The sequence below is a fragment of the Ceratina calcarata genome, unplaced genomic scaffold (genome assembly GCF_001652005.2).
Source record: "Ceratina calcarata isolate Rehan_Ccalc_2016 unplaced genomic scaffold, ASM165200v1 scaffold92.2, whole genome shotgun sequence".
Taxonomy (NCBI): Eukaryota; Metazoa; Arthropoda; class Insecta; order Hymenoptera; family Apidae; genus Ceratina; species Ceratina calcarata.
Genome location: NW_017180576.1, coordinates 420,086 through 444,268, shown reverse-complemented (window position 1 = coordinate 444,268; position 24,183 = coordinate 420,086). Strand labels below are relative to the sequence as shown.

Sequence of the window (24,183 nt, the reverse complement as noted above, 5' to 3'; positions counted from 1 at the left end):
TCGATAAGACGATACGCGACACACAGAATTGGTAACAAATATTAATCTTTATTTAACGTATATATTATATTCATAAATAAAAGTATTATTTAGTTATACGAGTAAAAGAGATTGGTGCTCCTGGAGAGATATACGAGTTAATGGCACTAACTGCCGGTCACGTATAAACGATTGCCCTGAACTAAACATACTTTAGGTCTGTATTATTTGTTCGTAGTTCCATTAAAAACTTGAGCTTACTTCATCATAAGAAAGGATTGTTCGAATTTCTTGTCATGTTGCTCGCTACTGGACCGGAACCGACCTTAAATCAGAGACAGAGAAGCCTCAGACACATTGTTTCGTTTGATCTCGTAACGTCGCATGACTTGATGAATCAGCAAGTCTTATCGTTAAACTATAATTATTTATATCGTGATTTTTTTTCGTGAAATATAGAATTCGTACCATGAATGGATTCGCATGGTACGCTGGATGAGTCGGTTGCCATACTCTCTTGTTCGTCGTCGTCGCCGTCCGTGTCATTAGTTCACTGAACTGAATAACGTCCCTTCCGTTACTAGACGGTCCGATGGTCCCTACCCATTGTGGATCTAAAACGGTAGGTGTACATTATCGTTCGGTCACTCGTTTCTTCTTACATTCGTTTCAGATGGTGCGTCGAATTAAGACCAATTACCATTGTTCATAGGAAATTGTACAGGTTTAAAAGGATTGACAGGATTGTACGAAGAGGTATCGATCGATGATTGTGTATTATTGTTAACTACGTTAGCTGATGGTTGCCATAAATCGTTGGTCGCAAACGGATTTGAGATCACGTTCGCGGTTTGATTTCCTACACCGCTCCAAATCGGATTCTGCGAAGCTGAAAGAAGAACAGAATGTACGTAGCTACACTACAGGCAGATAGAGTAAAGTAATACGCCGAGAAATGTGTGGCTAGGAGCGGGTAGATACTTTGAATGAAAAGTGAAAAATTTCAAGATACGATACCATTGTTGTATGTAACACCACCGCCGCCACCACCGTTGCTGGTAGCTGTCCATGCAGACGTGTTTGACCCCGTTGTACTATCTTTCGTATCGTCCTTCATTTGTTTCATTAAAGAGTCCAAGTCTTTCAGTGCCGCGTAACGATCTTCGGACGGAGGTAATACATACGCCCCGTTTGCATTCGTTGCATTGGCAGAGTTTCCACCGATTGTTAGCCGACTAACAGGACTTACCGCGAATTGGTCGACTGCTGGACCTAGGGACGGAGAATACATTCGTCGTTAGATGAAAATGCGCGCCCATGTCGCGTTGTAAAGATCGACGTAATATGTGATGTGATTCTATCGCGGTTTACTTGTACATTTGTTGTTTCGACTATCGAAGATGGGATTGTTGTCAAAATTGGCAAAGAACTGAGGTGATTGAGGTATGATCGTCGGTTGACCAAGTCTGTTCGCAGCAGCCGTTGTGTCAGACGAGACGGTGTTGGTAGTGGTGCCGCTGCCGCCGCCGCTGCCGATGGTAGTAAACGGATCGGGAACTTTACTAAAATCAGCTATGAAATCTGCCGAGAAATTCGAGTTGAAGTTAACAACGTTGTTCGTTTTCAGAGCTGATGTCGAAGACGGTAATGTAGTGGTCCCAGAATGCGGTACTCGTGGAATGACAGTTTGATTCGAAGGCTGTTGCGTCTTTTGATTTGAGTTTTGATTCGCCATGGACGGATCCAAGTAATATCTCTTAAGCTCGTATTTCGCGCTCATCAGATCTTTCATTTTCTGTTCATCTTTCGTGTCTACCGTGATCGGTGGTGGCGAATTCGGCGGATTCGTCAAGCCTAGCCATATTCGCCTGCAGTGTTCGTTACCACGTTCCTTTATAAAATCTATTTCCTCCTGTGTGAACGTTGCCATGGAGATAGATTTTACTCTGTGTGGTGGTGTCAATCCCCGCCTGGAATTTTAAACAGATCTGGATCAGCGAACGCCATTCAGTTTCGACACACATCTGCTACTATATGTTCGCTAGTAATTTCGTTTGCGTCAGTTAATCAGATTCCAAGTTATGGATTAACTATTTCACACTGTATCCCTTTTAACAATTCATAGTTCATCACTTTACACACTTATTCGTCATCATCGTCATCGTCATCGTCATCGTCATCGTTATCCATCGGGCGACGGTACACACCGTCGCGTGCCGCGTATACATACATCGACGTATGCATATGATGCATACGTCGAATACTGAACGGAGTCGTCGAAATGGGCCCAAGTCATATACTTATCGTCGTTAGTCGTTCTATACGTCGTATACTCTTCGCGTGGAGTGTAACATTTTGACGATTGATAACAACTACGCACAAAGAAAATACTGATGCTGATAGTGCACATTAACTTCCTTGACCGCTAACGCGAACGTTTAACGAAGATTTAGCGTCGGAAATAAAGTATCCCGATAGAATAAAACATGCACAGTTTATTGCACGTGTTCTAATAAAATGTACGCGGCGGATATGCAGCGAGTAGTAGGTATATACAGCAAGAGAAACATCGTTTGACGACCTGATGATGATTAAGAACGTATCGTATTTAATGCGCTCATGTCGGAAGCAAGTTGGCAAAAAATTCCTACTACCCTGTCTACTTCCGGTGATTCCTGCGGATCGTTGGATATTGCGATAGAGCAGTTCGCGAAATATATGTAAGTATGCGCGCGGGGCCAAGTTCTATTTCTAACGGGCCGCGCGCCGCCGCCGCCGCCGTGAAAGAAACGATGAGTCGGAAAACATTGTCGTCGTTGCGTTACGTCATTTTTTCATACGACGGCGACGAAGAAGAAACTCGGCTATCGCTTTATCGGCTTCTCGTAGTGGACGAGTAACAACAACGAGACGAGGTACTTACAGCATACCAGAACAAGAAGTGCAGACGAACGAACCGATTGTCATGTTGACGTAAGTTGGGCCTCGCTGATGGCAGTCGAAACATTCTTTGTTACCGGGTTGCGAGACCAGCTCGCGTAATATTTTCAAATTCTTCTCGTCTTGCTTTCTTTTCGCGGTCGCCATAGCACAACGAGAACGACCACTTTGTAAATTCGAAATAGGGCCAACAGCAGACACGACACGACACGCACGACACTATACACTCGAGGCTGCTATGAAAAATCTCTTACGCGGGTAGTGGGGACTACTTGGTTGCACTTGGTGGGGATGCGCTAGGCATGGTCAGTGATTTTTAAGATCGCCAGGCTTGTCTTGGCTGTACATCTCGTCCAGTTGGCAATGTCGACATCAAATACAGTCACAAATTTTTATAAAATAAAACTGTAATGCATATCGATTAATTACACGGTTAATTATAACTGTTAGGGTTAGCGCGTATGTTAGACCAGTCTATAAGATCGTGGGTTAGATCGTCATTGTCAGAATCGAAATCAGAAGTCACTAGGACGAAATATAGTATGACCATGGCATTGCGCGGGAGAGCATCACAAAAGTGCAAGAGGGGAATAGTAGAGGGGAGCGAAATGTCAAAGTAAAAGAGGAAAAATGAGCCGTGAGGGATTTTTCATAGAATATACACTCCTCCTCCTCTCCGCTCATGCTCTGCTTGCTGCCTTTTGTTGCTGCTGCTGCTGCTGCTGCTGCTGCGGCTGCGGCTGCGGCTGCGGAACTGACTCAATCTTCTGTCACGACGGTCGCGCGTGTTCCGTAACACATTCTAAATATGTTGTTACGTTGCACGACGACGAGAAAACGCAGATCTGCAGACGCAGCTTAAGACACAATAATAATAAAAGCTGTATGCCCATGTTCGCGATCAATCTTTTTTTCTTTAACTTATTTTAATCATACTGAGGCTCGATGCTTGAGCAATCCATTTCATCTAATCGCGCGGATTAATTAAAATCAGACGAATCGCGAAAAGTACAATAGAAAACATAATTGCGAAAGTGGAGACTTTCCTGCAGCTGCTTTGTGAAAGTTCGCAGCACGTATTACAGTGCCCCAGTTAAAATGAGATTCCTTCCATGTCTATTTATACGTCCGCAAATAAGATAGCTGATCATTTTTGCGTGCCAATTATACGCAGATGATTGGTTTGTATGTATGTATGTATGTATGTACATCACATGAAAGGAATCACTTGAAAGGAATGCCGCCAAGGCTGACACGCGTAACACGCATATAAGTAATAAACGCATATTCTGCTGCTACGTACTACGTACACTACACATATGTACCATGTCGATGTCATGATATACCGGTGAAACCGTTTAATTATTTCTGTTACAAACTTCAACATACAATTGTCACATGTTACTCGGTGTGTAACACAATCTTAGAAGAAACAAAAATACTCGTCTGTATTGTGCATGCGATTACACGTGATTTCGAATAAGATGACGTCTCGTGTGACGGCAGCAGCAACACCTCTGATGAGCAGAAGGTCTATTCTTTTAAGTTCAGTAAAGAGGAACGATGATACGATCTATCTACATTATGATCGCAATGATCCTAGTACCTAGTTATACAAATATTAACCTTTACTTGTACCGCAGGACTCCTCCGATCAGAAGTAATGTACGTCATGGCAGTGTTATCGACTTGGATATTGACATGTTTTTAAAAATCTCAAATTATGAGGATACCGTGAGACAGCTTGATATCTCTTATGGGATTGGTACGTTTCACATTGACTCCGGTTCCCATAATTGATTTCATATACGCATGTAATATAATACGAGTCTTGTATACTTTTTTCACAGTTAAAAGACAATTGTTACGCTATCAGAGTTGTATAACAGGTCTTTTCCCTCAAATTTCAAATGACAAAGTAGTCGGAAGTGTCAGAGAAAGTATCTACTGTGCAGCTGCTGTATGGAGTTTGTATCAAGCGTATAGGTAAAGAAAGATGAGACGGAACACTCGAGTTTTCGGTGATCATCGACTACCACGTACCTATATTATCATTATCTTTTCTGTTAGACGCATAGACGACGACCGTGGGAAGTCTTACGAACTCGGACAGTCTGCTGTGAAATGTATGCGTGGAATTCTAGAATGTTGGGTGAAGCAGTCTCCCCGAATAGAATTATTCAAACGTAATCAATGTAATCGGTTTGCATTGCACTGTAAATTCCATTTAGACACTGGCGATGAAATTTTTAAAGATGCCGATTACAATCATTTACAAGTAATTATAGAATCAGTCGGTCGATCAATTATCATCACTACCGACGCGGCGGTGGTCGTTATAACGAAACTAATCGTCGTCGTTGTTACAGATCGATATCGTCTCCCTGTATTTAATATTTTTGGTGCAAATGATATCCTCGGGACTGCAAATTATATACACTCAAGATGAAGTAGCGTTCATACAAAATCTCGTATATTATGTGGAGAGAGCGTATCGGACGCCGGATTACGGAATGTGGGAACGCGGTAATAGATATAACGACGGTACACCCGAGATACACGCAAGTTCAATCGGTATAGCTAAAAGCGCACTGGAAGCTATCAACGGATGTAATTTATTTGGAGAAAAGGGTGCTTCCTGGTCAGTCATATATGTCGACATCGACGCGCACAATCGAAATCGAAGTATCTTTGAAACGATGCTTCCCAGAGAATCAAGCTCCAAGGTAAAGAATCATCGCCGTTTATCGTCACGAGCTATCTTCGTTGTCGTTTCCGTCGTTATCGCGGTTGAACAATAAGAACTTTGATTGCGTGCGTTTAGAGCGTGGATGCTGCTCTACTGCCTACGATATCTTTCCCGGCGTTCGCTACTCACGAAGAAGTATTGTACAACGAGACGAAGACGAGTATAATTCGACGGTTAAGAGGCAATTACGGGTTCAAGAGATTCGGCAGGGATGGATATAAGACAGTTTTAGAGAGCAAAGATCGGCGCTACTACAAATCCGGTGAACTCAAGGTCTGATATCCGTATTATCCCGTGTTTGTAGTTTTAGTTATTCGACACACGCATTTTTCAACTCTTGTACAAATCAATGATATTGAAACGATCTCATCGCATTTGTCTCTCTCTCTCTCTCCACGCGCGCGCGCACGCACAGGAATTCGATAACGTCGAATGCGAGTGGCCTTTATTTTATATCTTCATGATCATCGACGGTGTTTTCAAAACTTTGCCGGAGCAAGTAGAAGAATATCAGACTCTGTTAAAAGAACGAATGTACAAGGATAGTAACGGAGGTAAATCCGAGCCGAAGAACGTTTGCTTGTTTCTCTGTTGTCGCGGCGCCCGTATACACACGTATGATTTGATCGACGTTCTGAACCAGATCCTGTGGTACCCATGTACTATTATGTGCCCGAGGACAGTTTGGACGCAGAAAGGAACGAGCCCGGTAGTATGCATAGGCTACCAAGCAACGAAGGTAGAGGCCAGAAAATGACGGATACGGAACCTGGACCCATATATTTGTGGAATCAAGCCATGTTCGTAATTGCTCAATTACTGACCGCTGGCCTACTGCATATCAACGAACTAGATCCAATCAGACGTTATCTACCCTCGTACAACAGGCCGAGAAGAGCTGGAAGGTATTCAGCATTTCAGGTAAGCGTCGTATCGAACGCATCATATTTGCGGCCGCACACGCTATTAAATTAATCGTATAAATTACGATTATTTGACTCACCAACCCCCCGTTTGTTTCATACAGGCTAAACCGAGTATTGTAAGTAAATTATAGAATATATACGTGCAGTATGATCTATCTATTTTGTTTTAGCATCCGACAGCTTTCTTCCGCGCGTGATTGATATCGGGAATAATGTGTGTATGTTGTCTCAAAGCTTTCGCGAAATCGAAAAACAAGTGACGATGATGATGATAATGTGCAAGCTTGGACGGTACAGCGAATATCTATTAGTAGTTTTAGTCGGTCGGCAGTATCGGTTGTCTGTTTAACGCTTGACGATACTCAAAAATTCTTTTAATAACAAACGTGCCTGCTGCGATGATTCCTGATATGTAAGACGATGCATGAAGTCTAAAATCGTGGCATATCTTATTTCTGTTTCAAGACTGTGCTTGTTTTTGTTGTCACTTCTCACATACGACTCTTTGACGATACAGCGACGGCGATCGTTCACAATAAACGTTCTCTTTTTTCCTTTTACATACTAAGACTAAGCGTTACGCGATCTGATCGTCCATGTGTATATAGCCGGCTGTGTGACGATTCGACGACGACGAGTAGTGCAAGTTTGAAAAGAATGATAAGAAAATAATTAAAAACGATATTTTACGATTTTATTAATAGAATTCCACGTCTTTTATAACAACGCATGATTTATGTATTATAAATTTTCCTCGTATCAGGGTACTCATACCGATCTTGTAGTACAAATCGTTCTTATCGCTGAATCTATGAGATTGCAAGCTATGATGGCAACGTACGGTATACAAACGCAAACGCCTCACGAAGTAGAACCTGTGCAAATATTGTCGTCCAGGCAATTGGTAAAAGTTTATGAGAAGTTGGGAGTGAATCATAAGCTGAATCTACAAGGCCGGCCGTCCAGACCTATCGGTTCTTTGGGTACGAGCAAGGTACGTGGTGTGTGCGGTTGATCGCTTCCAAGTTTGTCGCCCGGCGAAATAGAAGCAAACTACTACTACTACTACTACTACTACTACTGATGGTTCAATTTGTTCGACAACGACAGGTTTACAGAGTGTGCGGTATGACGGTGCTCTGTTATCCTTTGATATTCGAAGTGTCAGAGTTTTACTTGTATAGAGACATGGCTCTGTTGATCGATGATATTAAAACTGAACTTCAGTTCGTAGGCAAATATTGGCGACTTTCGGGTCGACCTACCGTCTGTCTCTTAATTCGCGAGGAGCATATGAGGTATGTGTGTGTGTGTGTGTGTGTGTGTGTGTGGTACTCATTCGATATTGTTATTACTTCTCATACCAAGTTCGTCGGTGTCCAACGACGATGAATAAAAAATTTTACTTGTCTCATCAGGGATCCACAATTTAAAGAGATGCTCGATCTGTTCGCCATGTTGAAGAAAGGATACTGCGATAAAACAAAAGTACGAATAGGACGATTACAGAATCTTATCTCGTCGTCGTGCATTGGTAATTGAATATAGTTCATAAAATGATTAAATTTCCTGTTCGTTTGCTGTTATTGCTAAATATTAATTGATCGTGAACCGCGTCTGTATACCGCACGCGTAGAACATTTGGATTTTATAAGTACCGTAGAAACGGATCTTGAACTCACTCAATTCAAGCAACTGGAACACGATTACATCGGATACCAAAGTCTAACAGATGTTCCCAAGGCTTTGACTTATTCAGAGGATATCAAAGATTACTCGGTAAGTGCACAGGTGTCATATCTATCCATGTCGTCGTCGATGTCGACGATATACGTTCGTGACTTTTTCTTTTGGTTTCAATTACTACGTTGCTTCGTTACGTTTCAGTATTATATGAACGAGCCCTTGTACAATGTACTCGACGAAATTCGTAATAACAGGAGTCTTTACAGTTTGTGCCAGCTTTATGGTATTCTCTTGAAACGCGAAAGTATCAACTATGAAATTAATGGAACAACAGGTGAGATATCATTTCTATGAGAGACAGATGATGATGATGATGATGATGATTGAGAGACTCGTCGTCATCGACGATGTACACATACTCGATCCTGATTTTTACATGTTCCTCGTTGATATTTCATTCCAGTCGGAGATCATTTAAGATCATTGTATCAACAAGCCGGCAGCCTCAGATACTGGATGGTTGTCCGTTATTGCAGCAGTTTACTGAATCACACTGTTGACAGTATAAGTCCTTTTATAACAGGCGTACTCGTTAAACGGAAACAGGTGGGTATCGCTGAACATGGCGACGATCACATCCGGGTTCGATATCAAGTTTCAATTTTAGACTATGTAGTTATAAAAACTGCTGTCGTGTGCTGTTGTGTGTGATTTATTATTACCGTGTGTAGCGTCTCTCATAAGATGTTCTCTTTGTGCGTAGATAACGGTCGGAGTGATATGTCATGAAGAAACAGTGTTTGATAAACCAATGACACCTACAGAAATTCAATCGGTCATGTATTCTACGATTCAACCGCACAACGTGGTGCAGGCAGTACTTCAGCAGGAAGTTTTATTGTACTGTGGTAGGCTGATCGGAGCACATCCAGAAATGTTTAAAGGGATACTCAAAATTCGTATTGGGTACGCGTGGCGTATAGCGCAATTCCGCAGTAATCATATAGTATTATACGTCTCAAAGTGAAACGCATATACCAAGATGTGATGGTGGTGGATCTGTTGTGTTTACATTGGTGTTGTTTATCATCCATAGATGGGTGTTGGAAGCTATAAAGCATTACTTGGAAATGTTCGTCCAGAAGAATCCAAAACCCATCGAGGATTATAGTCCATTCGAGATTCGGCGATTTCTCATCAAAGTATTAACTGTGAAAGATTGGGCCAAAGATGAAAAGTAATCGTCGATCGTAATAATCGTATACAATAGCTTTTTAGCTCTGTAATCACGTGAAACGCGATACAAGAAAATAATTCGTGCACACCTCTGCTTTGTTCGTTTGTTTGCAGGCTTACAGTTTTAGGACGCAGGAAAATCGAAGGTTGCCTGTGCAGAGTCCCTGCCCATTTCTATAATCACGTATGGGAAGTACTGATGCGTTGTCCTGGCGGCATCAGCGTCAGCGGTCAACAATTACCGCAACAACCTACTTTGTCCAACATGACTCGTTCAGAAATTACGTTCGCTTTACTCGTGGAATCTTTGCTTCATCATATACAGGTGCCGGAATATCGGCAAATCATTGTCGAGGTACTGTTACTACAGTCATCATCATCATCATCATCATCATCATCATCATCATCATCATCATCATCGAATATAAAAATATTCTTCTCTGCATGTACATACACATAATGCTGCATTCCGTTTATTGTACGTACTTTTACCACGTACAGCTGCTGACCATAGTGTCGACGATTTTACTACGAAATCCCGAGTTGAGCTTCCAGAAACAACTGAATCTGAATCACCTTGTCGAAGACAGTTTCCAGATGTATTGCAAGGTACCGCAGCAGGATCTACTATCATCGTGCGAAAATTAATATTTATACACGCGCAATTCGAAATTTACTCCGTTATATGACTTGGCACTTTTTCTTTAGGACCACGACTTGGAACGAACCACTACTGATCAAACGGTATTTTTCTCCGCTCACTATTCGATAACGACGGGATATCTCGCCAGAGCCATCGTCAATAACGTCCTCACAGGTGGAAGTTTTGCGACCATCAACGACATTACTAATACGATCGAAACCAAAGAAACTTGTAAAATAACATAAAAAAGAAAAGTAGTCGAGTAGTCGTGTTGTTGTTGCTGTTTGTAAAATAGAATACTTGTTCGTGACGACGAGACACGTTACAGAATCGTACAAAAATTTGATTGATTCGACCCGGTTAAAATCATCTTTTAGCAAAATTCGTATCCATCGCTCTACCAGACCGTTGTATATTGTTTATGTTGGCTTTAATTCTCGAAGCAACGGTACCTACTTCGGCAGCAACCGCTAATTGTTTTCTGACGAAATCTTGACTGTACACTTTCCCACTGTCCATCTCTTGCTTCTCTTCTTCTCGATACTTTTTAACATTTTGTTCTCGTTCTTTGTCTCGCCACGTTGCATTCTCTATCATTTCTTGTCTACGTCGTTCTTTTTCTTCCTCCGTGAGAGCTTGTTTCTGTTCCTTGGCTGGGTTCCGTTTTCCATCTTCGTTCCTCCTCCTCCTATCTTCGTTATAATATTTTTTTCTAGTTACTTCTCCAGAATTTACTGTTTCCCTTTTATGCGTTGATTCGCGGTTTGAAACAGTTCTGTGCCTGTCTTCAGCGTTCAGTGTCGTCGTCTGGATATGGTAGTTGATATCCCGACGAGAGTCTTCCCGTTCCTTGTTCCTTGAACGACGACGACGACTTCTTGAGCGGAATGAGCTGCGGTCTTTCTCCCTACGATCATCACTACTACTGTCTCTGCTGTTGCTGCTGCTGCTGTTACTCCTACTACTGCTACTATTTCTTTTATGCGTCCTACTTTTTCTTTTTCCTACTACGACCGATCTGTTGTAGTTACTTTCTTCGCTTGAACTCGAGCGAGTACCATGTTTCTTACGTTTTCGTTCTTCTTTCTGGTGTTCCTCCTCCTCCCCCGCCGCCGCCGTTTCTTCTTCTTCTGCTACTGCTGCTGCTCGGCCCTCAGCACTTGGGAAACCATGTTTTTTCTTCTTCGTCTTACCGTGTTTCTTAATTTGACAAATGCTTTCTTTACTCTTTCTCTTCTTATATCCCTTCGTCTCTTCGTCGCTGGAATCTTCTTCGCTTCGTTCGTCGCTCTGCGACTCGCTACTCGAACCATCGTTCTTCTTTTTCAATTTCTTTTTTTGCTTACGTTTCTTCACTCTCTTCACCGACTTGATTAAATCTTTATCGCTGATTCTTTCCTTCAATTTCTTATATTTAGCAGCCAGTAACAGATCCAATTGTGCTTCATCGTCACTGTCGATATCCTCCTTGCGCTTTTTCATTTTCTTGTCCTTCCTCTTTCGCTTCGTCTGGTTTTTGCTAATCTTCTTTTCAGTTTTCATTTTCTTCGACTGCTCCTGCTGCTGCTCCAACAACTGTTGTAACTGCTTCAGTTTAACTGGGTTCTTTAGCAGCTGACTCCTCGTTTCCATCTCTTTCTTCTTTATGGCGTACAAAGGATCCTCTTGCATCTTTCTTGCCAAGTCGACTTGCTCGTTGCCAGAGAAGAAACGTAGCGATGGTGGGATACATTCGTGCTCGACATGATTTTTGGATGTTGGATTCTGAGTTGCAGCAGTCACATCTTTTTCTACTCGAGCCAATTGTTCGAAAGACTTGTCAATGGGCTTCCCGAGTAAATAATCTTCTCTGTCGACCATCTGATTGGGTCCCTTGTACATCCAATCTAATTTCTTGTCATCTTTCTTCTCTATTACACCCTGTTCCATCGCATACTTCTTTATATCTTCTCTGTCCTTCTCCATTTCTATTTCCTTCTTCAGTTCGGCTATCTTCTTCTTCTCTCGACTGTCCTGCTGCTCTGCCTTCCACACCTTTTCCATATTCTTCATGGTAGATGGATGCCATGATTTCTTCAAATTCTACCTTGCCCAAATCGAATAAATACACACGGTTAAGACGATTGCTGCTTGCTGATATAAATGCGTCTATTGTAATTAATTTCATTTCACATTACACAAATCGACTTACCAAATCTCCTCCACCCATTTCTGATTGATTAAAGAGCGAAGAGCACGCACCACAGTATCGTAGCAATTCAACAATTACAGATAAACTGTTTCATCGATTATAACCAAGTAACGAACAGTGTTTCTTCGTAACGTGTGATTTATTGCCATTTATAATGCATTCACATCTTACCTAATTCGATGTAATTAATTCACGTTCACTTACGTTCACTGTCACGGTTTTGCACGCCATGCAATGCACGGTCGCGGTCAGTCGCGGTCGAGGCAGTTGCAGTTGACTGGCAGCAATGGCAGTAACAAAATAATTTACGCGAAGAGAATTGGTATCCCTAGCTGTGACGTCCATGTCTATGAGCTTCCCATTGGCACATTTTGCAGACTGGGTAGCTTATTATTGGTCAGCGTATGCGGCTTCTAGCACAGTATCAGCACAGTATAGTATGTGTCAGAAAGAATCCAACATGTGCCGCCATGTTCATTTTGAGTATGCTACAGTATGCTACATGCTATAGATGATATTCGTAGATTCGCGTATTATCACCTATGATTTACCTGTGCTGCTTGTCTTTGAAATTGTTGTATTGCTCGCACATATAGGTTTTAAAATGTCCGGTTCCACGTCCCATGAATCCCCTAAAGGCAATGTTCCGACAAAAACTAATGTGCAGAAGAAACCGACGTGTATCATTGTTCTTGGGATGGCTGGATCTGGAAAAACTACATTTGTACAACGACTCGTTTCAGTACTGTACAGCGTAGGGAAACCGTACGCGATAAATTTGGATCCTGCGTGCAGGGAGGTTCCTTACCCAGCTAACGTAGGTAATTACTAGACCAGGCAAGTGTAAGTATTATTGTTCTATATTTGGCGAGAACATGTTCGATGAAAAGTCAAATGTTTTAGACATCAGGGATACGGTCAATTACAAGGAGGTGATGAAACAGTATAGCTTAGGTCCGAACGGTGGCATCGTCACTGCTTTAAACCTTTTTTCCACAAAATTCGATCAAGTGATAGGACTCATCGAGAAAGCAGGCAAAGAACATGAATACGTAATTTTGGATACCCCTGGCCAGATCGAAGTTTTCACATGGTCGGCGAGTGGTACGATCGTCACGGAAGCCCTTGCATCCCAGTTTCCCACGATCGTTGTGTACATATTAGATACCGTGAGAAGCGTGAATCCAGTGACGTTCATGTCCAACATGCTGTATGCTTGTTCGATCTTTTACAAGACCAAACTCCCCTTTATCGTTGCCATGAATAAGGTAATATTTCCATGAAATGAACGGGGGGCGAAGCGACCGGGCCTTATCGGAACCCTCGTAGATTGGCGACGATCAAAGTGACACTAGGTGTAATTTTAACGTTTCAAGACCGATATCGTCGAGCACAGTTACGCTGTGGACTGGATGCACGATTTCGAAGCATTCCAGGAAGCTTTAGATTCGGAAACTAGCTACATCGGCAACCTGACACGTAGCATGGCTCTCACTCTCGACGAGTTCTATTCTCATTTACGTAGTTGTGGCGTTTCCGCTGCAACTGGGGCTGGCATCGGAAAGTTTCTCGACCTTGTTCGAGATGCTGCAGAGGAATACGAGAGGTGGACGACGTTTCTCCGATGAATGTACGCGCGACGATACGTAGGTGACAATCTTTTTGTTTTTTCGTTAAAGGGATTATAAGAAGGACTGGGAGGAAATGAAAGTGAAACGCAACGCGCAGAGGCTAAAAGCGGAGAAGGAACAAGTTGAATTAGCGACCCGCCGCCCAGAAGTTACGGCCGACGGATTGGTATCTACGATTAGTAGCGGCAGAGAAATTTCAGACGTGTACCTGAAGCACGCGGGCGACGAGTCGAGCGAGGACGAAGAAGGTACTGAGAATCCGTTTAACGGCGAAGAACAGGAGAGGGAGGCGTTCAAGAATTTTTTAGAGAAGCACAATGAGAAGCACCAAGAGAAAACCAAGGTATTTGTTTCCGATCGACCTGCAACGAGTAGTAGAGATACGTAGTATAGAAATTATTACTGTCTATCGATAAATAAACTTTTAATGACAAAGACATTGTACATTCGATATAAACGACATACGTGCATCATTCTATATTACCACTATTACTACTACTATTACTATTATTATTATCAACATCATTACCATTATTATTGTTATTATTCGAAGGACGCGTAAGTGTAGTTAATGTTACTGACGAGTAATGTTCCGAATACATATTCTCAAGTAGATTTAATTGATATTCTTCGGAATATTCCAGTTTAGATGATAAACATTGCAACTAGGTGCAACTTCGGACGAGTTCTCCTTTTTAGAAGCAATCGGCACCGGATATTTCGCGATCCAATCTATAGGAGGTTCATGGTTCTGCGGGGTGTATAAACCCAGACTAAATACTGAAATCATGTTGCAACGAAACGGTTTAAATACAGGTGTTTTCTTTTGTCTTCTTTTTTTTTTTTTTTTGATTAATTTTATGGAATTAATCGGGTTTCGCTACCTTTCTCGGGACAATTTAAGGAATTTCCGTTCCTTATTCTACGTTGATTCGTTCGTTGATACTCTCGTGATATCTGTTCTAAAGCTTTTGTTAACGCCAACTGGAAAGATCGACGACGCTTAAACAAATGATCGTAAATGAACGTACATGATCGATGGCCAATACCATGATTAACGCGGTGCGTTAACAAGTGCGTCGTCGTCGTCGTCGTTCGTCGAACACCACGTGGTGTCGTTTTAACAACGTTGAAAAAGTTGAAATTTGTTAGTTACCCGGCACGTGTGCAGGCGCGACACGCGGTGATCCTTCTTGTTTTCGAAACTCTGTTCCGTGATTCTGGTTTTCTGTATGCGTTGACAATGTTTGAGTTTCCCGGCGGCGGCGGCGGCGACAGATGTCTTTCGGTATACCCTCGACAAGAGGTCCGGTCGGCCAGTGCGAAAGTTCTCGTGTAAGAACTCATGCACGTCCGGGTTGTGCGAGTTGCAGATCGGATCCCGGTTGTGCGACGTCACCTTCCGGAAACCGTAAAGGTTCAGTTGCCGTATAAAGCTGGTAATGTTCTTCGTTTTGAAGATGGAATTGCCCGCGTGAAGATATTGTTCCTGAAACTTCTTGTAGTCGAGGAGAATCGTGTTGCCGTGCAGGCTCCAGCGTATAGCGCCGCTCTTGCACTCGTTCACGATTCGCCACAGTTTCTGCGGGAACCGCAACGACAAGAATATGCAATCGTCAAACATCGTAGATCCGTTGGAGGCGATTCGAACGTTGTCGTCGCCGTCGTGTCAAACTGGTAAACGTGCACTGCCAGTTTTCGCCCTGTCTTCTTGGAATACGCTCGCGTTTCATTTCGCGTCTCTGAATAAAAGACTATCGTCGTATCACAGCAACAATGTTTCCCCCACGGGAATCGCGCACGGAACCGCTGTACACTGTACGTCGTACAGTGTACCGTTTTATCCTGTTGTCGCGAGCTCAAACATCAAGGGGCGCGGTAGCGGCCCGAAGGCATATCATTATACTCGTGTAGGCGTTTAATGAGAACGCCGAGTAACGTGTATTTGCACTAGATTACGTACAAGATTCAATGTCTCTTACAACGTCGTATAGGAATCGTCGATTATAATTACGGTAATAAATTAATTGGAGTACGCTCGGTAGGTTCCCCTAAGAATTACAAAATATTAATACTACTTACTGCAGGGCAGTGAACCGTAGTTACGGCTCACAAACTCTCGCAGCCGCCGCCGTCGCCGCCGCCGCTTCTCTGATGTTTCTCCGAATTATTACTATGATAACTATACATATTATGTAACAACCTCGATTATAATTAGCTCGACGAATCTTTTATCGACGTTCTTTCGATTTCCAATATCTCGTCGTTGACGAAGACTTCCACGCGATTAATCTATATATGTAAGGAAGCCTGGTCTATTTAAGAATAAATTCAAGATCGATTTGTATCAGTCTTTCGATCTGAACGCCGGACGCTTGATGTCGTAAAAGATATGTAGATGGAAGAGGAACCATTATTACCTGCTGCTTTTATCAAGCTATATAACCCACAAAGAGTTCCTGATTCTCTTTCCTGGTTCTAAATTGACGTCGATCCAGATTCCAGAAATCAGTGACGATGTCGATGACGATGTGTGCATCTTACGAGATTGTTAGTAGGTATCAATCAGGACAGGGCCAGGGTAAAGTTTGCAAGTATTCGCGCGGTTTAGCCGGGGCAGGCAATAAATAACCGTCTGGATCTAATACGTCCGGTGTACGGACAGTGACCGGGCCCTGGGGTGGCCTAGGCAAGGTGTCCTGTTCAACGGATTTAGCCCTTTCGAGGCTCTCCAATATCTCCGGAAACTTGATCCTGTCCTTAGGGTCCGTCTTCCAGCATTCCCGCATTAGCTGACATACGAAAGGTGGACACTCTTCCGGAGGAATCAACATTATCCCTTGGAAAATTAATTTTACTACCTGCAATTATAATGCGATTCGCTTGTAACGGTTCGAGTTTCGCCGGTCGGTCCTATATTTACCTCTTCGTTGTTGTGCCCATAATATGGTTGCTTGCCGAACGAGTACACTTCCCATAAAACGACGCCGAAGCTCCACACGTCGCTTTCCAATGTAAATCGACCGTACATCACGCTTTCCGGCGACATCCAACGCACGGGTAAAAGTCGGGAACCTCCTATCTGAGGTGAACGAAGAAGTAAGAGGAAGGAATATTCTGGTTGAATCGCTCGCGCAACGTCTTGTCTTTTCATACGCGCGCGCGCGCGCGCGAGATAGTACTTACTTTGTAATAATCGCAGGTGTACACGTCCCGCGACATTCCAAAGTCTGCGATCTTGACCACGAGATCGAAACCGACCAGGCAATTCCTGCACGCCAAATCTCGATGGACGAACCTTTGACCCGAGAGATAAGTCATACCAGCTGCAATTTGTATCGTTATCCAATGCAGAGATTCCTGGGGACATATACGCGATTTATCCGCGATCGTTGCACAGTTTTGAAAAAAGAAACATCCGATCCCATCGGTTTGATTTTTCTTTTTTTTTTTAGACTAATTAGACATAATTCGGACAGTAATATTCGTACCTGAGTCAAGGGTTGCAACCCGGGCTTCGTCGACCTGAGCGCTCTCGAATTTGATCGCAACACTTCTGCCAAATCGCCGAGAGGCATGTACTCGAAGACCATCCACGGGCTATTGTTACCTTCCCGCAGGACTACTCCTTTCAGCGTCAGGATATTGCTGTGCCGAAACGTCGACATAATGTCCACCTCTCGCATAAAATCCTCCTCGGCTTCGCGCGACGCGCTGTCCTTCAGCACTTTTATCGCGACGATCTCTTTCGAGTCCCCGGTACAGGATTCTCCTAATAAATCACGACAATTAAATCTAGTTTAATCGTATTGAAATTTTGGGACGAGACCTTTCTACCCGACAGGCGTGTCAACCATGTTCGATTCTCGCACAGGGTTCGCGATTGGATCAATCGTGTCTTTCTGTCGTATTCCGGTTACGAGTCTGTCTTTTTCAAGTTTCTTACAAGCTCGATGTCTTCGTATACCTTTGTACACTTTTCCAAAACATCCTTCGCCAATGTCTTGCAGGAACAAAAGAGATTCGCGTTGCAAGATCGGCACTTCCGGCGAGGCACAACTGAAATACTGTGGATTAGGCGTGTACTTGTTCGCTAACAGCAATCCTTTCTTCAAATTCATCGGCGTTCCCTGCAGAGAGAGAGTGACGATATTTACAACGATCAACGGCGATCATCGAACGACCCGCGATCGATAGATTTTTAGTTGTTATCAATCAAGACACGTACATCCAGGGAGTTCCTCGATGATGATTTCACGTTGTAACTCCGTTTCCTCACGCAGTACACTATACCGAATAATATCGCTAATACAGCTACGAAGGCTATGGCAATCCCTACTATTTCGGGTACCCTCTGTCTGACCCGCTCCACCTGTTGAACAGGCCAAAGCTGCGTATACTTGTAAATTCGACGAGTAAATCATCTAGCGTCGACTCGTGATCGATTACCTGTTCGGCTTCCGGAAGAGCGGTGGTACCGTTGCTGGTAGCGTTACCACTGGGAGGTATTATGTTGGGTATAGGCCGGGGCGTCAAGGGAACTAACAAACGATCGTTAAGATTAGGGCAACGTATTCCAAGTTTTTTCTTTTTCTATTCGACGAAACGAAACAATGACTTGGCGTAATAGCGTCCGGCTGACCTGTAAGGCGATTCGGACATTTCAAGTCCAACGTGGGCGAGGAGAGATCGTGCGGGCAAACGCACTTGGAGGTATCGTTTTGGTAGCTACGGCAGGCCGCCTCTTTTCCACAGATGTGAGGCCGATCTTTGCATCCCGTGATTCCCGCGTTCCCCGTGTTGTTGACAGGCAACGACAGCCTGACCGTTACTACTTCTGATTGTTCCGCGGACACGACCGCTGATAATTCTGTAACAATATTTACGTGTTATCGCGACCGTGTCGGTTCGAGACTGCGAGTCCACTTATTTCGGGCGAATCGAAAACGTTTTATCTCGTACGTGTGCGCGCGTTGCGTACGTTTTACAACGACGACGACGACGACGACGACGACGACGACGACGACGACGACGACGAAGACCATGAACAAAGTCGTATATGTCAGAGCTTTCGAGAGCGGCAGCAAGTGGCTGTAGCGGCCGTATTTAAGGTGATGATGAAGCCCCGTTGAATTTACGCGGTAACCGTTTACGGGGTGCGGTAACGGTTCGGAATAAGCTGGTCGAGAAAAAGGGCTACATATTTGGATCGGGCCCCCGAGACAGTGAGGGCATTCATTTCGTGCTTGAAGCTTGTAACGGGTCAAAGCGTTATCTCTGCGGTCAGCGCTCCTCGACAACGAGTCTCGCTATGTGTACCTCGTGTATTATCGCCCTCTCGTATGCCTTCCCGCTTCCTACGGGTCTTTACGAGGCCCCGTCGAGGCCGTATCGCAGAAGATCGCTCGATTTCTACTCTAAATTCGTTTACCACGTTCGTCACGAAAAAGAATCACGGGCAAGCAGCAATTGGAATCTGTGCAAACTGTCCAAAGTCTTCTGGCTCAAAGCTCGTGAATTCCATAAAACGGGGAAGGGCTGCTGCTCGTCACAGAGACACGCGACGAAGCGTCGTCGGCGTCAGCAAGTTCGAAATCTCCTCTTTACGATAAACACGTCTCTGTTCCATTAATTGGAACGTGACGCTGTACATACGTAGATTCTTCGACCGAGTCACCTACATCGTTGGCGACCTTTGCTCTTTGTTGTGGATGATGGTTGAACAAATGTGACCCGCGATATCGTGCGTGGTGACTCGACCGGGCAAACACCGCCGGCCGTCAATTATTACGTTTCTTTTTTAAACCAGGCTTATGTACGATGTACGCTTAAATGTTCCGTTAACGGGGGAAGATTGTTGAACAACGCGAGAAAGGAACCGTTCCGCCGTTGTTCTTCCTCTCATTATTGTTTCAACGGTTTTGGAAACGGGCCGTAAGCGCGCGCGTCCAGCCATGGTCTATTTGCAAATCTGATCGTGAGGTCTAGCCCAGAGACTACAATAGAGGCATTGTAGGTGCGTCGTGGGTGGAGTTGGTCTACCAAAACACTTCTCTAACCCATGCTGCTGTTGCTGCTGCTGCTGCTGAAAGACCCGGAGATGCTGCGCGTAGCTTATCATCTCGGGTCAGCGTTATCGGGGAAGGTCGAACGCATCGATATTGAAGATAAGTTTAAGTCAGAAAGATGTAGTTGGTGTTTTTTCACGGAAACACATTTCAGTCCTGTTTCTTTCAAATTCAACAATACATACGAGTAATCTAGTTAAAATTAATTACGATTATTACAACGAACCGAAAGAGGAGCTGAATAAGAAAATCAAGTGACTCTTGCCTGTTGGTTAGTGTCACTGGCATGTGTAAGTTGAGGATGCTTCGGGAGCTGTACGCATATTTTCTCCTATTACGTTTCTCAGTACGACTGTACAATGGGGAAAGAATTATCGTGATAATAATGGACGAAGATAACGAGATAAACCGAACGTATAAAGGTCAGAAAAGTGGTGAATTTGTAGAGGAAACCTTTTCGTATCTCACGCAAACATATCGATGAGTCACGTTAGGAGAATTTGTATCGTTTTTAATTCCTCGTGCTTGTTCGCAAACAGTTATCCATGTTACTTTCTCCCGATTTCAGGTATCCTATTACATACGTGAATATATCGCGACCGACACAATAGAAAAGTTTGAACATATAAGTTGATCGTATAATAATTAGTTTTACCCTCTGGCCTGACTTCTGCGGAGGAAAGGCCCCTTCTTCGCGGTACTCGCGGTCGCCGCTCCATCGTTCGTTCCGGAACCAAAATGGACGAGAAAGCCGAGTTACACCACCCTCTGTCAACGCGACTCGCTCGAATTTCACCTACGGCGATCAAGTTCGCGGTTTTTCATGATCCATCGTCGAACGCGAAATTGTTGAGAGCCACCATGTCAAAGCAGCCATTGGGTATCGTGCGATTTCAATACGCGACACTGCCGTTCTGCAACACTCACGTTCACAGAATCACATGACAACCGACACAATTTTATCGTTTAAATCGTCTCGCGTGGACCAACGTTCTCGTCCAGTTTGATAACTGGCAAACGATCAAAGTGCAAACGTCGACCACTAAATTGCACGCTAGTTTCCTGTACTTTGACTTGCCCGACGTATCGAAGCACGTCGTACGATCGCGATGATCGTGACCAACGACTCGATCGCGTTTTAATCGCGCACGAACAAGGGTGTGAAAAGGGCCGGTCTCGAAAATGTGTCCCAGAAACGGGAACGTGAAGAAAATGGAAAAAGTTGTTGGCGCTCGAACGATGGGAACGTGAAGGGGTTGCCCAGTCGAGCCGGATCGGAGGTCCTCTGTCTCGAACGGATGCTTACTCGAAACTAAAGATCGACTAACGACCGCCTTCGAGAACTCCCTCGCATCGCGGCGATACGCAAGAGACACAAGGAACTGGAAGAGCAGCACGCACACAGGGAACGAATCTTGCTTGTCCGTGGGCATGGTCGAGAGCGGGAGAGCCAAGGATTTCCATACGGCTTACGACGTATGAAACGTGGTTCATCATCGACGGGGTTCGACCTACGCTATCGCGATCTCGTTCCTTTTTCAGTCGCGACTTAAGGGTGGAGCGCTTCTTGTTTTGCGGCTTTAATCTCTGACACGTGCCAAGCTTACCGAGAGTTAAAATCGACGAGTGGGCAGCACGCGCGGCTCAGCTCAGCGTATAAACGCGTCGAGCTGAGCACGTGGAAGCCTATGAAAAATTAAATATTCCTCGAAATCCGAGATGGGCGGGTCTCGTTCGAGACGGGGCTGTTTGTTTAATAGCAATTTTCCATTCGGATGAGAAGAGACGCACGCTTTCGTATTACTCTACTAACGACTCTGTCTGCATCTCGGTCCGATCGGTTTGATAAGAGCGGTGGCGGCAGCGGCGGCGGCAGCGGCGGCGGCGGCGGATCGGTTTTCCCCTTCTCTACGTTTTGCGTTCTGTTCATGAATAACTTGACTTTTCAGCTTTCTGATCGCGATAAACAAGTCGAGGAGTCACGAACGCTTGCTCGTGTAATCTCGATTAGCCGGCCGTAAAAATTAGCAGAATTACGTAAATCGAGAATAAGAAGAAGAAGAAGAAGAAAATGATGCACGCCGTCGAAGCCGGGAGCATACGTTAATATAGTTTTCGAAGAGGCTACCGTAGTCGGAATGGCGTAAGTGTTGTATATTTACACTGGCGTTACAGGCTCACACCTGGACGCAAGAATAGCGCCCGGGTTTCTTTTTCCCCGAAATATTTTCTCGGCCGTGCATCGGACGTGCCTTCTCCCCCTCGGCTCAGGGAACAAAGGGAATTTCCTTCCGTTTGTCTTACAATTTTATTTATTCGTACGTTCGTTCGTTCGTTCGTTCGTTCGTTCGTTCGTTCGTTCGTTCATGACTGATGACCAGCAGCTTGACGACCATTGTAGTGACCGATTCGCGAAACAGATTCTGAATACAGAATATTAGCAACAACCGCCTCCCACTCCCAATTTTTCAGTGTTTGTTCGACAACGAATCTCTGATCCTGATGATACTTTTACGCTCGAGTCTATCGTCTCGGTTTATTTGTTTAGTCTTTTCGTCAATTTGTCCATGTTTACTTAGGCGATGTAGAAAAACGACGTTTGATAGACGTATAGACGGACGTAAGGAGCTTTCGTTGGTCCTTCAGCGGAAGATAAACGACGTATTCTTAAGCTCGATCCGAAGGCGAAGAGGGTGGCGTTACAGCCGGTAGTCGGGTCGCCGACGAGCTTTGGACACCGTGCTGCCGCCGCCGACGCCACCGCCGCCGCCGCCGCGGGGACCGGAACAACGGCATGCATGCAGATGGTAGCTGTGAGAGGGGGGTGGTTTAAAATAATAAAGAAGCTGGCACGAAGATGAGAAGTGTTTGTGTTTCCGATTCCGAACGACGACGACGACGACGAGATGCAACTGGAAAAATGTAGAACGTGAAAGACAATACATCGGACAAGACCGTACTTATCGATGGTTTCCTGTCCGCGATCATTTAACCGCTTCTTCTTTACCGAACCGAAACAACAATAAACGTAACGCATTTTACGGTTCAATGAAATTAGAACCTTCAAAATTCTACGGGATCTCGTACGTATATACGTACGTACGTACATCCAAGTTCGATACCGTATGAATACCTAATGCAATTACGTGGATGTGCTCGCATGATCGAATACAATTTAAGTAATTGCTCTCCCTCTCTTCGCGATGAAACTGATCAATTATTTCTATTGCGACTGAACGTATGTGCATATAATATCGTGCTGGTAGAAAGCTGACTGAAGCTGACACGCGAGTCTAGAACTGCTCGATATCCATTTAATGAAACCGTGTAGCTTCGAGCAATTGTAGAGCGATTGTTGTAACTACGCCGACATGAAATACAAGTATAAACCATCGTTGAGCGAACTCCGAAACAGCTTAAAGCTCCGAGCAAGGGAATATTTTCTGGAAAACAGTTTACACGGCATCCCTTACTTCGTCGATTCTACGCGGCCCAAATGGGAAAGGTATACCACTACTACATTACATACAATAATTGTGCTCTCTTCGCCTCGCGCAGTAATTCGGTTAATTTCTACTTCTTCTCTACTAACTATGTATCGATTGGTTCCCAATGCAGAGTGGCATGGTTCTGTTTGACAGTGACGTCCGTGATAATGATTTCACTTATAATCGTAGATATTTTGAAGGAATTCCGTACAGATCCGACCATAATTGAATTGGATATAAAGACGTCTCACATCGAAATTCCTTTTCCCGATCTGATCATATGCGCTCAGTGGAAACATATGAATCACTCGTATATTCGCAAGGTAACGTTGTCAAAAATGTGACGTGAAAAATCGACTTGTCTCAACGTACGTGTGTGTAGGAGGAAATGCGTCTGCACGAACAAGTGTACAATTGGGTGTTTGGAAAAAATGTGAACATCACAGCATATTCGTCTAACGCTCTGTACGAGGACAGAAACAATTTTCGCCGTACGTTCGAAACGATGATGCCGGCTTGCGATTCTCTACTTACTAATTGCGAGTACAAGTACGTCAGATGATGGAAGAAAAGAGATAATAAGGATATATTGGCTGTACAGTCAATCCCAAAAGTTTATGTACCTTAGAAAAACGCTATATAATAT

At 44.0% G+C, this 24,183-nt stretch overlaps 7 protein-coding genes across 19 annotated transcripts in view; 3 read left to right on the top strand and 4 right to left on the bottom strand.

Moving 5' to 3' along the window:
* Positions 1-28: 28 nt before the first annotated feature.
* drongo (Arf GTPase activating protein drongo) lies at positions 29-3,632 on the bottom strand. 3 transcript variants are annotated; one of them, XM_026818959.1, is made up of 6 exons: positions 2,903-3,632; positions 1,357-1,949; positions 997-1,251; positions 680-868; positions 448-593; positions 29-304 (listed from the first exon to the last, which is right to left on the bottom strand). In XM_026818959.1, exons 1-6 carry the CDS (start codon positions 3,064-3,066, stop codon positions 245-247), a joined length of 1,407 nt encoding a protein of 468 aa, XP_026674760.1. In that variant the 5' UTR covers positions 3,067-3,632; the 3' UTR covers positions 29-244. The 3 variants fall into 3 exon arrangements, with proteins under 3 accessions (XP_026674760.1, XP_017891145.1, XP_026674761.1); XM_018035656.2 differs by having other exon boundaries at positions 1,351-1,949; positions 2,903-3,631; XM_026818960.1 differs by having other exon boundaries at positions 1,351-1,949; positions 2,910-3,630.
* LOC108631609 (putative phosphorylase b kinase regulatory subunit beta) lies at positions 2,718-10,486 on the top strand. 7 transcript variants are annotated; one of them, XM_026818954.1, is made up of 21 exons: positions 2,718-2,952; positions 4,347-4,450; positions 4,563-4,684; positions 4,770-4,905; positions 4,990-5,197; positions 5,289-5,645; positions 5,744-5,941; positions 6,084-6,222; positions 6,312-6,589; positions 6,696-6,710; positions 7,358-7,588; positions 7,705-7,892; positions 8,013-8,128; positions 8,231-8,373; positions 8,482-8,614; positions 8,744-8,886; positions 9,044-9,246; positions 9,377-9,517; positions 9,631-9,871; positions 10,018-10,125; positions 10,225-10,469. In XM_026818954.1, the coding sequence occupies exons 2-21, from the start codon at positions 4,377-4,379 to the stop codon at positions 10,402-10,404; spliced, it is 3,354 nt and encodes a 1,117-aa protein (XP_026674755.1). In that variant the 5' UTR covers positions 2,718-2,952; positions 4,347-4,376; the 3' UTR covers positions 10,405-10,469. The 7 variants fall into 7 exon arrangements, with proteins under 7 accessions (XP_026674755.1, XP_017891140.1, XP_017891141.1 ...); XM_018035651.2 differs by lacking the exon at positions 4,347-4,450; XM_018035652.2 differs by lacking the exon at positions 4,347-4,450 and having other exon boundaries at positions 2,719-2,894; positions 10,225-10,486.
* On the bottom strand, positions 10,434-12,714 carry LOC108631610 (pre-mRNA-splicing factor CWC25 homolog). Of its 2 annotated transcripts, none has more exons than XM_018035655.2 (2): positions 12,351-12,714; positions 10,434-12,245 (listed from the first exon to the last, which is right to left on the bottom strand). In XM_018035655.2, the coding sequence occupies exon 2, from the start codon at positions 12,209-12,211 to the stop codon at positions 10,526-10,528; it is 1,686 nt and encodes a 561-aa protein (XP_017891144.1). In that variant the 5' UTR covers positions 12,212-12,245; positions 12,351-12,714; the 3' UTR covers positions 10,434-10,525. The 2 variants fall into 2 exon arrangements, with proteins under 2 accessions (XP_017891144.1, XP_017891142.1); XM_018035653.2 differs by having other exon boundaries at positions 10,434-12,241.
* Positions 12,715-12,808: 94 nt separating this feature from the next.
* On the top strand, positions 12,809-14,418 carry LOC108631598 (GPN-loop GTPase 1). The gene is made up of 4 exons (XM_018035632.2): positions 12,809-13,171; positions 13,254-13,618; positions 13,727-13,956; positions 14,030-14,418. The coding sequence occupies exons 1-4, from the start codon at positions 12,862-12,864 to the stop codon at positions 14,367-14,369; spliced, it is 1,245 nt and encodes a 414-aa protein (XP_017891121.1). The 5' UTR covers positions 12,809-12,861; the 3' UTR covers positions 14,370-14,418.
* LOC108631600 (heat shock factor protein 5) lies at positions 14,389-15,812 on the bottom strand. Its single transcript, XM_018035636.2, has 3 exons — positions 15,138-15,812; positions 14,866-14,965; positions 14,389-14,761 (listed from the first exon to the last, which is right to left on the bottom strand). Exons 1-3 carry the CDS (start codon positions 15,603-15,605, stop codon positions 14,598-14,600), a joined length of 732 nt encoding a protein of 243 aa, XP_017891125.1. The 5' UTR covers positions 15,606-15,812; the 3' UTR covers positions 14,389-14,597.
* Positions 15,813-15,892: 80 nt separating this feature from the next.
* Positions 15,893-21,430, bottom strand: LOC108631595 (tyrosine-protein kinase transmembrane receptor Ror). The gene is made up of 9 exons (XM_026818957.1): positions 20,705-21,430; positions 18,624-18,851; positions 18,431-18,522; positions 18,210-18,353; positions 17,949-18,111; positions 17,473-17,753; positions 17,168-17,341; positions 16,905-17,063; positions 15,893-16,842 (listed from the first exon to the last, which is right to left on the bottom strand). Exons 1-9 carry the CDS (start codon positions 20,766-20,768, stop codon positions 16,543-16,545), a joined length of 1,605 nt encoding a protein of 534 aa, XP_026674758.1. The 5' UTR covers positions 20,769-21,430; the 3' UTR covers positions 15,893-16,542.
* LOC108631597 (NAD-dependent protein deacylase Sirt4) overlaps positions 19,115-24,183 on the top strand; it is an 8,905-nt gene continuing 3,836 nt past the window's right edge. For 2 of the 4 annotated variants that reach the window (XM_018035631.2, XM_026818961.1), the window contains exons 1-5: positions 19,115-19,997; positions 21,999-22,192; positions 22,629-23,554; positions 23,668-23,860; positions 23,920-24,086. In XM_018035631.2, coding sequence (XP_017891120.1) covers positions 23,421-23,554; positions 23,668-23,860; positions 23,920-24,086 — 494 coding nt within the window. In that variant the 5' untranslated portion in view covers positions 19,115-19,997; positions 21,999-22,192; positions 22,629-23,420. The other 2 variants (XM_026818963.1, XM_026818962.1) reach the window with 2 other exon arrangements.

Excerpts from the sequence above, each read along its gene's own strand:
- LOC108631598 (XM_018035632.2), top strand. The coding sequence starts at position 12,862 with ATGATATTCGTAGATTCGCGTATTATCACCTATGATTTACCTGTGCTG. Across the intron at positions 13,619-13,726 it reads TTATCGTTGCCATGAATAAG|ACCGATATCGTCGAGCACAG; the intron begins GTAATATTTCCA and ends TAACGTTTCAAG. Across the intron at positions 13,957-14,029 it reads GCTGCAGAGGAATACGAGAG|GGATTATAAGAAGGACTGGG; the intron begins GTGGACGACGTT and ends TTTTCGTTAAAG.
- drongo (XM_018035656.2), bottom strand. The coding sequence starts at position 3,066 with ATGGCGACCGCGAAAAGAAAGCAAGACGAGAAGAATTTGAAAATATTA. Across the intron at positions 1,252-1,350 it reads TCGAAACAACAAATGTACAA|GTCCAGCAGTCGACCAATTC; the intron begins GTAAACCGCGAT and ends CTCCGTCCCTAG. Across the intron at positions 305-447 it reads ACCATGCGAATCCATTCATG|GTCGGTTCCGGTCCAGTAGC; the intron begins GTACGAATTCTA and ends CTCTGATTTAAG.
- LOC108631609 (XM_026818954.1), top strand. The coding sequence starts at position 4,377 with ATGCGATTACACGTGATTTCGAATAAGATGACGTCTCGTGTGACGGCA. Across the intron at positions 5,646-5,743 it reads CCAGAGAATCAAGCTCCAAG|AGCGTGGATGCTGCTCTACT; the intron begins GTAAAGAATCAT and ends GCGTGCGTTTAG. Across the intron at positions 10,126-10,224 it reads GTTTCCAGATGTATTGCAAG|GACCACGACTTGGAACGAAC; the intron begins GTACCGCAGCAG and ends CTTTTTCTTTAG.
- LOC108631595 (XM_026818957.1), bottom strand. The coding sequence starts at position 20,768 with ATGGAGCGGCGACCGCGAGTACCGCGAAGAAGGGGCCTTTCCTCCGCA. Across the intron at positions 18,523-18,623 it reads ATGTCCGAATCGCCTTACAG|TTCCCTTGACGCCCCGGCCT; the intron begins GTCAGCCGGACG and ends ATCGTTTGTTAG. Across the intron at positions 18,112-18,209 it reads CATCGAGGAACTCCCTGGAT|GGAACGCCGATGAATTTGAA; the intron begins GTACGTGTCTTG and ends CTCTCTCTGCAG.
- LOC108631600 (XM_018035636.2), bottom strand. The coding sequence starts at position 15,605 with ATGTTTGACGATTGCATATTCTTGTCGTTGCGGTTCCCGCAGAAACTG. Across the intron at positions 14,966-15,137 it reads CGCGCCTGCACACGTGCCGG|TTGGCGTTAACAAAAGCTTT; the intron begins GTAACTAACAAA and ends CGATCTTTCCAG. Across the intron at positions 14,762-14,865 it reads CTTAAATTGTCCCGAGAAAG|TATTTAGTCTGGGTTTATAC; the intron begins GTAGCGAAACCC and ends ACATGATTTCAG.